The sequence below is a fragment of the Terrapene carolina genome, unplaced genomic scaffold, assembly GCF_002925995.2.
Source record: "Terrapene carolina triunguis isolate 2854851 unplaced genomic scaffold, T_m_triunguis-2.0 Scaffold35022, whole genome shotgun sequence".
NCBI classification, from domain to species: Eukaryota; Metazoa; Chordata; order Testudines; family Emydidae; genus Terrapene; species Terrapene triunguis.
In genome coordinates this window covers 14,300,662-14,314,562 of record NW_020699373.1, presented here as the reverse complement: position 1 = coordinate 14,314,562, position 13,901 = coordinate 14,300,662, and the positions used below count along the sequence as shown (strand labels likewise).

Here is a 13,901-nt window from a genome sequence, read left to right as displayed (position 1 = left end):
TTTGTACAAAAAAATAAGATTTTTCTAAATGGATACAAAAGCAGGACTGTTCATGTTTCAATATGTAGCCTTTCTAGGTAATAAAACCAAGACCCTCTGTTCTCTGTAATAAGTTGGACCTCAAGTCTGCAGTTTTTCTGGGTATCACACTGGAAAAATTGCAGCAACTTAATTTAATAATGGGCAATTTAATTGGAACAGCACCATCAATACCCTAGCTTCTGTGTTAATTACTTTCAACTGTCCACTCAGTTTCACTTTTCTATGTGCCATGGATTTTTGTATTAAGCTAGTACTGCGTCTTAGAAATCGCCATAGGGAAAGCAGAGGTTTTGGCAGCTAGGTAGGGAAATTTGAGGTGGTTAGAGGTTGCTCAGATAATCAGTTATGAAATACTTGACAATATTGGTCCAGAACCAGAAAAACAGTTTCACTTGTTCTGAACTTTTCCTGTGAATTGTCCCAGTAACTTCAGTGGGACTGTGCATGTGCAGCATGTGACTGTTTGCAGCACTGGGGCTTTAAAAGTAATGACTGTTACCCTTTGGGTTTCATAATCAGTGACCTATTAAAATGAAGAAGAAAGTTCTTCCCCTTGGAACTATTGTTTTGGGCTGTCTACAAACAAACGACACCAGTTCACACTTGTGTATTGGTTTTATATTTATCTACACAGTGTGGGGGCTCATAATTTTTTACATGAAAGCTTGGATTCTGGAGCACAGTTAAGCTGCAAGGTTTGGATTTCAGGTCAAATTCTCCAGCTATGAAAAACATGGGATCCCTGAGGACTTCACCCCGCATGGTGTCCCTATGTTTAGACAGTGAGACTACTCATATGCCTAATATTAAGCATGTGTTTGAGTACTTGGCTGGATTGAGGCCACAGTATTCAGCACCTTGCAGGATTGAACCATAATAAGAAATGTTTGCTCCCAATTTGTGAAACAGTATTTGTAAAACCTCTGGTCCTGGGAAATGTGGGGCATTCATTCGTGTATGGCATGGCCTTTTATGTAGTTGGATTTTAATTGTTTAAAATTTTGACTATATATTGAGGGATTCTGTTTCACTGACCAGAATGTTGTCGTATGTGTTCTGAAACCTTAAGGGTATGCTAAGCATATTAAATAATATTTCTAGATTTTTATTTTGAGAATTTCTTCTAACATGCTTTATTCAATTCAGAATTCTTTCTTGTAAAAAATGGTTCTGTTCTCTGTAATTCATTAGTACAGTCTTTATTAGATGTGATCTGAGGTTTTATGACCAAAATGTCTCCTAATCCGTATTTTGTTCATGAGTGAATTTCTGTGACAGACTCCTAAAAATAGAAAATATTCTCAACAGTATACCTGTCGTGTAAACTTGAAGGCTGACTTTTTTTAATAAGTGCATTCAGTAGGGCCAAATTATCCTCTGGATGCAAACAAGCAGCTTCCATTGAAGACAAGGGATGGGAGTCATACACCAATATCTGGAGACAATTTCTGGTCCAGAAAACTTGACATTATTGTCTAAAATAATGTGGGATGCATTAGAATAAGTGCTCAGATACCATGGTGATAGGGTCAATATAAGAACTAGATAAATAGTTATAAAATATATTTATTTGCACTCAAATGCCATCCTTTACCTACCTTTTTGACATTTAAAAAATAAATGGAGGGGGCTCGCCACCTTTAATTATCAGTGGACTCTATATTTAGAGTTTTTGCTGTTCATAAATGCAAGTTATTTATTCATGCATCTTATAGGCAGGGCTGGTAGCATCACTTATTACTGAGGTTGTCCTTCACTTCCCATTATAAGATCTTGTTTTCAGTTTATTATAACGTTGCTAAATGTCAACCATTTGGGCTGAGATTTTCCATGGCAGGTGTCCTTGTTTGTTTAAATACTCCAGCCAGAATGGTTCTGCTGTTTCAAAGTATGAGGCTAAGGAAAAATACATTGTTTTGTCAATGTTAAAAAAATTATTTGAAAAGCTTTGGAGCAGGGACTTCAGATTTGGCAGGGATTTTCCTTTTGCTATCTCCATGAAAATCTGCCTCTATTTGGCCAAGTTATAAGCCTCTGAAATATTGCTGTTCGCACACGCTCAGTAAAAACTTATTAGATTTTAGCAGCTGCATTCTCCAAAGATTCTGTTTGCACTGGGCATGCTCCAGTGCGGGGCTGAGCAGGACTTCCTCTGGAATTAGAGGTCTGGGCTGTTGCAGGCCAGTCCGGGTTCGGGCACCGGAACTGAGTGCACAGAGACTTTCTCATCTGTGCACTAAATGAGGATGAGGAGACTCAGGAAACCTGTGCAACACTTTCAAAAGATGAGCTTAAATTCAAATCATGGATTGAACAGACACACTGGATTTATGGCTGATCACAACAATCTGTAACCCACTAACCTCCTCTTTTTGTCCCATGACTGCAGAGGTGTTAACAGGTCACTCTACCTTGAATGGTCCCTTACAATATGTGCTAACTACTTATGCTGGGTCATTACATATATTGAATCTATTTCCCCATGTTAAGTATCCTCACACCTTCTTGTCAACTGTCTGAAATGGGCCATCTTGATTATCACTGCAAAAGTTTTTTTTTCTCCTGCTGATAATACTTCATCTTAATTAATTAGCCTCTTACAGTTGGTATGGCTACTTCCACCTTTTCATGTTCTCTGTATGTATATATATTTCTTACTGTATGTTCCATTCTATGCATCTGACGAAGTGGGCTGTAGCTCACAAAAGCTTATGCTCAAATAAATTTGTTAGTTTCTAAGGTGCCACAAGTACTCCTGTTCTTTTTACTTATGCTAAACAATCTGCATTCCACCTTATATTTAGCTCTGATGCTGGGCGAACCTTTCCCAGAACTGAAGAAGAGCTCTGTGTGGCTTGAAAGCTTGTGGCCTGGTCTACACTACACAGTTAGGTCGACGTAAGCTGCTTTATGTTGACCTAATTATGCCAATGTACGCACTACAGCCTTGTCCCGCCGATGTAAGTGCCCTACTGCAGTGACATAACTCCACCTCCACGAGAGGCGTAGGGCTTATGTCGGTGTAGTTAGGGCGGAGCAGGCTCTGTGTAGACACCGCATTACTTATATCAGCTGTTGGCTGTCTTGTCCATTTCAGGGCTTCATGCTGAAGCAGTGAAATTGGCAAGAAAGCCGGGCAGCTAGAACCTGGCTGCCCCCAGCTCCCTGCTCAGAGAGGCAAGAAGCCTGAGCGGATATCCCTCTCTTGCCCCTGGCGGGGAACGGGGAGGTAAGAAGCCCGGGCAGCTGGCCGATACTGCTGGCTGAGAGGGGATGTGCAGCACTGGCAGAAGGAGAGTAGTGTGGACATCAGCCACTGCAGTAATGGCTGCACGTCGACCTAACTTATGTCGACTTAAGTCTGTAGTGTAGACATGCCTTGTGTCGCTCACCAATGGAAGCTGGTCCAATGAAAGATATTATCTCACCCACCTTGTGTCTCTGAAATCCTAGAGGTCCATGAGGGTGACCGCGGACTTTCTAAGGGTTCTGTGTGCCTTGACAGACAGCAGTTAAATGTAATTTGTATAACCAGCAGTGCAGTACTTCAGAGCCTGTGCCACGTACCACATGGTGAGTTCTTCCCTAGCTGATGCCTTGTTTAACAAAACACACACGACAAAGCACGTTTTAATTATAAGGTAGGTCAAATTTGGAGCCAAACAGATTGGTAGTGTCCCTTTGCTGAAAGTGAAACTAGATTTGCCAATGATGTGCTTTTAAAAACAGTCTGGTCTTGTCTCTTTTCAGTGACTACATAGAAATCACCTGTGGTTGAATTTACAAAATAACTTTCAGTGCATTAATATATTTCACAATATATCTGTATTGCAGGAGAAGATGGAGTGGACTGGTCCATCAGTGATAAAGACCAAGAGGTAATATAGCCTAATAAATTATTCCAAATATTGTAGGTTGTTTTTAAAAGATGGGGCATAACCTTATGAATGAAACCCCTTATTATAGACCCACTGATCCCTCGTGAACAATATACTTGGAAAACATTCTTATATATCATGTATTTCTGTGTTTCTCTCTTTCTCTCTCCATTCTTTGTTGGTAAGACTAGTTTACATGAAAAGAGGATATTTGCTTTTTAAGAGTTCATCTACCCCAGCTCCTTATTTTCAATTTGAAGTAATAATTCTTTCTTGACATCATAATCATTTCCCACCGCTTCCAACCGTGATGTCAGAAACAGAGCATTAAGATATCAGATGTGGAATAGGCAGAAAGAAGAGAGGAATTCTTAAAAAATAAAAAATTCTTTTATTCACACAGGTGTCCCTATATAAACAGAAAATAAAAAAATAGAGTAAAGGTGTGAGCAGAATTATTAATTTTTCTTAAAGATATCCATGAGACATCAGCAGCTCTCTGAAGCAGAACCAGACTCTTCAGCCTCTAGCTGCACTTGCTTATGATGCGTTTATCATTTGGTGGGACTTCTTGTCTTGCCCTACTCACATACCCCTCCTTTTGGAGGGTCTGGAAGAAAGATAATCCTAATAGCCCCAGACTATCTAAGAGGAGCACGGTACTCAGACCTCTTGAGGGTCCCTCTCTCTCTGTCTCACAACCAGCTCCAGTAAGGTCCAATAATGCTTCCATATTAGGGTTACCAACACTCCATGGTTGTCCTGGAGTCTCCAGGAATTAAAGATTAATTTTTAATTAAAGATTATGTCATGTGATGACACCTCTAGGAATAAGTCCAACCAAAATTGGCAGCCCTATTCCATATGCAGGGGCCCTCAATCTTTCAGCTTGGCTTGTGACAGCTGCATCTGTCCTAGTTCTAGGCCCAACATCCTGTCTGTTTTTTAAAAAACCCTGATGTTTACTGGTACTAAATAAATCTTCAGGAGCAAGAGAGAGAATTATCAACTTCCTCTGCTTCCGTGGAGATAACATGTGAGGTCACAGTTGTGTGTTTTGCAGGTTCACTGTAATGTGTCATGGTGCAAAATGCCGGTTTAATAGCTCTCCCTACAGCATTATATTTCTTCTAAGGAATGTGTCTACCCTTGTTGAATGGTGACTTGTATTTGTAATTAATGTTAGCTACATGTGCAATTTGGGGGGAACTACAGTTCATCCTGGAGATTTTCGAAAGAAGACAAACCTTTCTAATTATTCTTTCGTTGTAGTCTGAAAAAAAGACAAAAATGTCTGCCAGTGATTTAGCAGCCAGTCATTTAGACGCATGTCGGGCAAAGTTTAAGAGAACAGAACTATCCACTTCAGCGCTAAATGGTTGACAAATGTACAAGTACAATATTAGATTTCAAACTGAACGTACCAGCACTGACAGCTACAAAAATACAATTCAGCAAAGCACTAAACCACAAAAGCCCAAATAATAGATGCATCTTTTTTTCTTGTTTCCCTAGGCACAGATTGGTAATTATGCACCCCTGAGACGCACCAGCAGATACTATGCAACAGACAAAAATGTTACTTGTAGAAATTGTGATAAACGGGGCCATTTGTCCAAAAACTGTCCGACTCCGAAGGTAAATGCAATATTTTAATTTATTTTAGAGGCAGCCAGTTGTTCTGTGGTTACTAGTTAACACGCTTTTGGGTTGGCCTAGAGCTGGCCCACCATGCTGTGAAGTTTATAAACATCCCTGTATGGTCCAGATTGGAAGATAATTGATTAGGACTGAGTGATTAACCAGTTAACAAGGGGATCCAGCTCATCAGCTGGGGACTGTTGCATGGAAGCAGGATGGGAGAGAAGCGGGGCTGGGAGGAGAGGCAAAGAAGCTTAGGAGCTGAGAGAGATGAAACCTCTCTCCCCCACCTCGACTCAGTGCCTAGGCGGTACAGTGACACACGGGAAAAGCCTTGTGGTGGGGCGATGTAAGACACTCTTAAATAAAGTGCAGTGTGGTGAATTTACGAATGCAAGTGTGAGGACTGCTTGCAAAGAGACATCCAGGGTGAGGGAGCCCGCTCTGAGCCACCCTATTTCAAGAGTTTGTCATTTGGCTTAAAAGTTTGTTCCAGGTTGAAATTTGACAATAAAGTCTCTTGGACAAGACTAATTTAATTTACAAAGTTAAAAAAGGCTTTAGTTGGTGTTACGATTTTTTTTGGTATGAAGTTAAAATCTCTCACAATTACAAATGAATACAGAGAAAATAAAGGTAAGTACAATGTAAGGACATATTGTTGAGATCCTAAAAGAATATTTTACATTTTTTAACTGTTTTATATTGTACGGACTCTCAGAGAAAAAGAACTAAAGTAAAGAGAAACAATTTTTAGGAAGGAACAGCACCTAGACTTAGTACCTATTGCCCTGGCAAAGAATTGTTTTAAAGATTATTTACCTCCCTTTGCCATCATAGAAAATATGAAATTAAATGTGACCTCAAACAGCTCAAATTTCAACAAAACAAACAGGGAAAGTTTTTAGTTTTTTTTTTTAAAAACACCTACTATGTAAAATATTATGTGGAAATGGCTGCAGTCTCTATTGAGCGTGACTTAACCACTCCCAACAGAAAAGACTGTAAAAGTTCTGAGAATTTTGCAAAGCCTACACCTTCTGAGACTGCTTCCTATTCCAAGTCTATGGACGTGTAAAACCGGTTTCTCAGTGACTATCAGTCATTCCCATCCAGTGGCCATTTGAGCCTCAAATAACAGACTCAGTCATTAGGGAAATTGGCTTAAAATGGACACCGCTTCAGAACAGGCTTTCAATAGTTTGATTTTATAACTCCATAAATGCACTAGTACGCATACACAGGAATCTCAAAAGTATGAACATTCACTTTTATGGCATAGATCAGTGGTTCCCAAACTTGTTCTGCCGCTTGTGCAGGGAAAGCCCCTGGCGGGCCGGGCCGGTTTGTGTACCTGCCGCGTCCGCAGGTTCGGCCGATCGCGGCTCTCAATGGCCGCGGTTCACTGCCCCAGGCCAATGGGGGCTGCTGGAAGCGGTGCGGGCCGAGGGATGTACTAGCCGCCGCTTCCAGCAGCTCCCATTGGCCTGGAGCAGCGAACCGCAGCCACTGGGAGCCGCGATCGGCCGAACCTGCGGACGCGGCAGGTACACAAACCGGCCCGGCCCACCAGGGGCTTTCCCTGCACAAGCGGCGGAACAAGTTTGGGAACCACTGGCATAGATAAAGAGGCAAATCGTTAGAGTCCATTGTGTTACATATCACAGCATGCCACTAAGAGAGACAGCTTTTTCATTTTTTAAAACAGTATTTTAAAAAAGGAAATATAAACCAACTTGATTTTACACATCTTTCACATCTTACATGCATTTTACACATCTTTCATACAAGTTGTATCCAAAATTTGAGCACACAGTGTTCAGGTATGAAAAGTTTGTCTCAAATCAAAATGTTCCTTTCCTCTTAGCATGATTGTTGTTGTTTCGTTGAAAGTAGTACAAGTGTATGCAGTAATTCATGAAACTTGAGAAGAAACAAGGAGCAGGAAGTACTGTATATGGAATTACGTTAGCTTGTATTTCTCTTGTTTAAGAAGTAAGAAATTTTGAAGAAACACTATAATCTTAGTATCCCAGCTGAGAATACATAATTATGAACATTATGATTTGTGGGGGGTTGCGCTCATTTTGGTTTGTGTTTCACCAGTTATTATTTTTTAAATACTTTAAACAGTTGAAATGTTTTCACCTAAGATCCTTCTTTCTCTATTTCTCCATAGAAAATTCCCCCTTGTTGCCTGTGTGCAGAGAGAGATCACCTACAAAATACCTGCCCAGCACGATTTTGTTTCAACTGCTGTTTGCCTGGACACTGTTCTAGGGAGTGCCTTGAGAGAGCTTATTGGCATAAACATTGTAACCGCTGTGATATGAAAGGCCATTATGCTGATGTGAGTAGAACGTTTAGCAATCGTTAGCCCATGTCCACCTTTGTCAATAAATGTTATGCGGGGTAAAACTTGATGTTCTAACCATCTGTTTTTAACCTTCTATTATACAGTGGGCGCACATTTATACATATATAAAAATATATTTGAGTATCTGTCTATATAGTATCATAGTTTCCATGAGGAATGAGGCCAGAATTTAGCAAAATGTGGCATTGTAAGCCCTGCTGTTTGCTGTGATGCAGTTCTGTGTTCTTTAGTTTGTACGTCAATTACTTGCTCACATAAATGTTTTTCTTCCTAAATCTGTGCAGCAAGTGTGGTGAGAAATGCCCAGGGAAGCATCATTTAGCCCCATGGAAGGTGTATAAAGATATTGTATGTGATTCTTTCACACTTTGGATATAAAGATTTGAAAGTTGAACAAGTGGAGCACAGATGGTTTTGTTGAGTTTTGATTTCATTTTTAGAAAATAATTTTCAAAAAAGATATAAAAATGCAATAAGCAAGACATTTCAATTTAAGTCATAACAGGCATCAAGACAGAGGAACGCAAATATACGTTCAATTGGTGTGGGAGTGGGTGGGCGTGTATAGATGTATAGTATTTAATGCTCAATATATAATGACAGTTCTCCAGACTTTTGTTCCATAGGCTGGGAGGAATTTGGGGGTACAGCAGAATCAGCACTTTCCCCTGATTAAGGAACGAGTGTCTTGCACAATTCACTAGTGTCCATGCTGAGAGAGGTAGTGAGGGACTCTCACTGGAATTTCATCCAATTGTACTCAACCAGAAGACTGGGGAAAATGCATGGGTCCTCATCAGTGATGATGGCTTAAAATGAGGGGACATCAGATGTCCCAAGTGCTCCAGCAAAGATGCAGAGGACAGCTTCTACCCACCAAAAGCCAGTAAATAGCCGTGTGTTATTCTGATACTACTCCCTATTCCTATGTTGTTATAAAAGCATCAGTAGAAACTTAAGTTAGTCTATATCTTGGTTTGTTATGTACATTACCTTATGCATTTCATATGACAAGTATACCTGAGCCGGGTAATAGGACATAATACAGTTTTTTCCCACGTAAATATTATCTAAATGTTATCTCTCAGTAAAATAGTAATGTTAAAGGAAGATGTTTAGAAACAGTTTATTTGAATTACTCAGCTTACACTCTGCGTGCTTTTCAGATGTGGATATACATTCAGTTCTTGTGTGCAGGTTTGGATTTCTGCCACAGTCACCTGTAAACTTTTATATGAACCGTGAAAGAGGGAAGATGGTGACAAATGGGGTGAATTATGTGCTTCTCCCCAGACAAGCATACTGTATATGGTGTGGGAGAAAAATTATAAAGAGACTGAACAGTTCTTCTGTCTTGTATCGTTCAAATGTCAAAAGACCAGTACAGTATAAGGAGAGAAATATTTCTGGTCTGAAATCTATTGATATCTTTATCTTAATCCTTACAATATATTAGTAAGAGCTACATTAAATCCATCTTTCAGTGTCCATCATTTTCACCAATGTCATTCAGAATTGCACTGTTGCTACGTACAAGATCAGCACTACTCATACCAGTTGGGGTGTACAGTCTGATCAGCATTGCCAATCAACCTCTTCCTTCTATCTTAACAAAGAGAAGGTTAAGGAGTGACTTGATTACAGTCTATAAGTACCTACATCAGGAATATTTAATAATATTTAATAATGGGCTCTTCAGTCTAACAGAGAAAGGTATAGCGTGATCCAATGGTTTGAAGTAAAACAAGACAAATTCAGACTGAAAATAAGGCATACATTTTTTGACAGTAATTAACCATTGGAACAACTTACCAAGGGTTCTGGTGGATTCTCTATAACTGACCATTTTTAAATCAAGATGGGATGTTTTTCTAAAAGATCTGCTCTGGGAATTATTTGGGGAAGTTCTCTGGCCTGTGTTATACAGGAGGTCAGACAACGGTCCTTTTAAGCCTTGGATTGATGAATACGCATTATTCCCTGTTGCCTCCATGTCTTAAGATAGAGAGAGAAAAGGTACTTAGAACAAATATTGAACTCCATACCTCACCTCATAAAACATAATTTCTGAAATCTTAACCACCCTTTGTCTGTAACCAAAGTATCTCAAGCCATTCCCCTTTGACCTTCCAGATCTCTCTTGTCAGATGAGCATATGAAAATGCCCCCCTTCTTCAACATAGTCACAGTCCAGGTAAAGAGATTCTTGTAAAAGATGTACTGTTCATTTTATCACCCTACCAGGCATTTGTCAGCATCAGGCTCCAGGTCAGGCAGCAAAGCAGTGGAGTTTTTTCCACATATTTTGTTGATTGGGAAAAAAACACTCAATAAAAACATACACACTATGGTATTTTGTGCAAATTTTTGAGGATATACAACCTTAAATAAAAGTGTATTTGTGGGATCAATAATTAGTTTGCATTTTTTTAATAAGTGAAAGCAGTCAGTGTGGATATATTAGCAGGTAAATCATTTATCCCACATTAAGTATCAAGGGTAAAAGAAGTGAATAAGTTTGTGGGAGCATGTCGGGAGATGCAAACTGCTAGACAGAGCAATTCAAAAGTTATAAGAATACTGAGGATCCATTCAAGAATGTCGGGCAAAGGCACATTTTCTGTACAGGCAACTAACGGCCAGGTGAAACCACTGACCATTATATTACAGACCTGTGTAATAAAGCTAAGTCATGTGAATTTGGACACTTAACAGGTGAACTGTTTGGAGACCAATTTATTAGTGGTATAAAGGGTCAAAGCAAATAGTTGCAAGAAAAGGACTTGATCTTTCAAAGAATAGAGGATATTTGCAAGTTTATTGAAAATTGTCCTTCTGAAGTGAAAGTGTTAGCAAACCGGGGGAGGGGTCATTTAATTAGACCTATAACCCAAGACACACAGGCAGTATACAAGTCTAAACAAATGGCAGAGACTAGACTTGTTTGCAAATAAACGTCAAGACAACCACACCATGATGCAAAAGTATACAGCCTAAGGAGTGCAGTGTCATGCATGCAATGAAAGGGACCATTTTGCAAGAGTGTGTATCTCTCAGCCCTAATCACAAAGACATCCAAAAGCGGAATGTACTTAAGAATGTACCACTAGAAGACTAAGTTCTGGTGGTAATATAGAAACAGAGTTATGTATTGGGTCTCTAAATATATATTCTACAACAAAACAGTTTGTCTCAATGGAAAGAGTGAATAAAAAGTTAATTTGAGTTAAAAATTAACTCAGTGCAACATAATCACATCATGCACATACAAAAATATTAGTGACTGTGTAACCCACACACCTCCTGGGTATGGTGTTCTGTCCCATCTAGTGACACCGAGACCACTTAGAAAGAGAGAGAAAATGAATTTGCTCTACAGCTTTAGCTAACAGCCAGTTGGCTAGGGGAAAATACATTGTTTTGCCCATGTTAAAAAAATTCTGGTGATGTTTTCTTTGAGACACTCTAGCATCACCATACTTTCTCAACAAGTAATATTTTAGGGACTCTGTGTAACATAGGCACAACAATGAATGTAGGGCGTATGCACAGGCTGCCAAATAATCCAACTAAAATTTACTCCTTTGCTCTTTTATTCTATAATCGTTGTAGACACAACCAGCTTGAGCTGGAATGTTGCTACTGATCTCAACAGTGCTTTCTCTGATGGAATTGTAACATTTGGGTTGCACAGGGTATAAATGTCTGTACGCATGGTTTCACTCAACCTTGCCATGCAAAATCTCACAGTAACAAAGTGATGAAATAGATTTTAAAGTCTTCATTGGTGGTTGGGGAACAATTTACAAAGAGTTCAAAATGTGAGAGTTTTTTCCTGCACATATTTTGTTTATCTAAACAACTATCTAATTTGATTCAGGCGCCTTACTCTTTACAATTTAAAAGGACCTTACAGAGAGTGAAAATAACTGGATAGGGGAAATGAGCTGATACAGTCACTATCCTGAAACACTATCCTGTAATTTAGCATAAAGTTGTATGGTTGCCCAGTTAATGTGGTTATACCACAATATATGTTCGATATAGAGAACTATGATTAAATAAGGCTGCTGTGACGCAAACCAGCAACATGTAGAAAAGCATAAATCATGCTGATCTTGGATGGGTAGTAGATGAGCTTCAGGTAAGAACTCCAGGTTATAGCTGCTTGGGGCAGGAGGCTATCTTTGATTTCAGGAGGAGTCATGCATACACATCTGAAGACAGGATTTGGCTCCAGGTTTGACGGTACTTATTTTTCTCAGTTAGCACACCAACCTTTTATCATTATTTACGTCCAAAGTTCAGTACACAACTCCCCCCTCTTTTTCTTTAATGGATAGTTTAGACATTTGTTTAAAATAAATAGTGTCTTTTCTGCCCTTGATACATATGCCCAAAAGTCATGTTACTGCTAATGGGAGTTTGTATGTACCTTGTGTACAGTGTTGTAGTTCTATGGTAAATGGCTAATAATATTGGCTCCGTTCCCAAATATCATAAATTTGTGCTGGTATATACAGCTATGGGTACTAAACAGGAGTAATTAAAATCTTTATGAAAGGTAGCTACTGAGTTGAAGATTCAGGTATATTTTAATTAAACTCATTTTGAGAGTTCAAAATAGCCACAAACGGGGAAACATTTTTTTTAATCTCATACGTTATAACACTAGACATAATTGTTTTTGAAATGTTCCTTCCTGGATGAAAGATTTTGTCAGTTTTTACTCTAGAATGAATTGTTATGGCAAAAGTATAATTCCTCTGAAACAAAGAACGTTATCTCTTATGTCATAAATGTATCGCTATAACATATTTAATGACCAGATATGTTCTAAAATATTCTGATGCACACTATGAAAGCTTGGGGCAGAATAAAATAGGTTGGTAAAATAATCAAAATTGAAACTAATCTGATATGAATGTAGAAGTAGAGCAGTGGGATAGACCTACAAGATCACAACCAGAGGGCGATACACAATGATGATACACTTAAGATGTGGTTGGTTATGACAGTGGAGAAGAGTGCTTGTGAAGGAGCTAAATAATATAGATTCATCGATTATAGGGCCAAAAGGGGACCTCTGTGATCGTCTAGTCTGACCTCCTGCATAACACAGGCCATAAGACTTCCCTGAATTAATTCCCATTTGAACTAGAGCATATCTTTTAGGAAAGCATCTAGTCTTGATGTGTGCAGAAAGAGGTGATGATACAGTAATGACACTTAGAGGTAGTAGAGAGTGAGACAAGATATGGAAGTAAGGAAAGATAAGAAATAAGAGACTCTTCTGTATTATTCTGAGAGGTGCAATATAAGGTGTAGAAAAGAATCAGATGAGAATGAAGAGAATGTGGATGATTGAGGGAGAGAATCAAAATTAGGTCTGTTCAAAAAAATCTGTCTTACACCTACATTTCCAATATTTCAGAATGAAAACATACATGAAACTTAAAAACTTATTTTTCAGTTTTCCATCAAGTAACCTGTTCACAGCTAGTACAGATAGTACTTCAGCACATATTCATGATTCTAACAGTAGAATTGTGGAAGAACAAGAAAATTTCTCAAAATGGGTAGGAAAATATCTTTTAGGGACCATTTAGGTCAGAGCATTTCAGAGCTACAGTCAATCATACTACAATTTAAAAAATACACTGTACCATTCTTATAATGTAGCTGGACAGCCATTCTGAAACTTCAGAGTTTAGATTTTGACATACTTTAGACCACTTCTCTACTAGTTAAACTTTTCCACACTAAAGAAGATTTCGGTTTCTTGAGTAACACAATGTGCCATTGCTACTAACAATTCCTTTTGAAAGGCAGCGTGATCGGGTATTCCTAGCACCCTCATATCTACCACCATCCCCAGTTGGTAGCTTTCTTTGAGAGGGATTATAGGGCTTTTGCCCTAGTCCCTTTCTTTATCCTAAGAACTTACAAAATGGTGTAACCAT

General features: G+C 38.9%; 1 protein-coding gene across 1 annotated transcript in view; it reads left to right on the top strand.

The window, feature by feature from the left end:
- The first annotated feature begins 7,740 nt into the window (after positions 1–7,740).
- Positions 7,741–13,901, top strand: part of LOC112122006 (zinc finger CCHC domain-containing protein 7-like) — a 45,382-nt gene continuing 39,221 nt past the window's right edge. Inside the window, exon 1 of the mRNA XM_029914315.1 lies at positions 7,741–7,911. Coding sequence (XP_029770175.1) covers positions 7,891–7,911 — 21 coding nt within the window. The 5' untranslated portion in view covers positions 7,741–7,890. The remainder of the gene's footprint in view (positions 7,912–13,901) is intronic.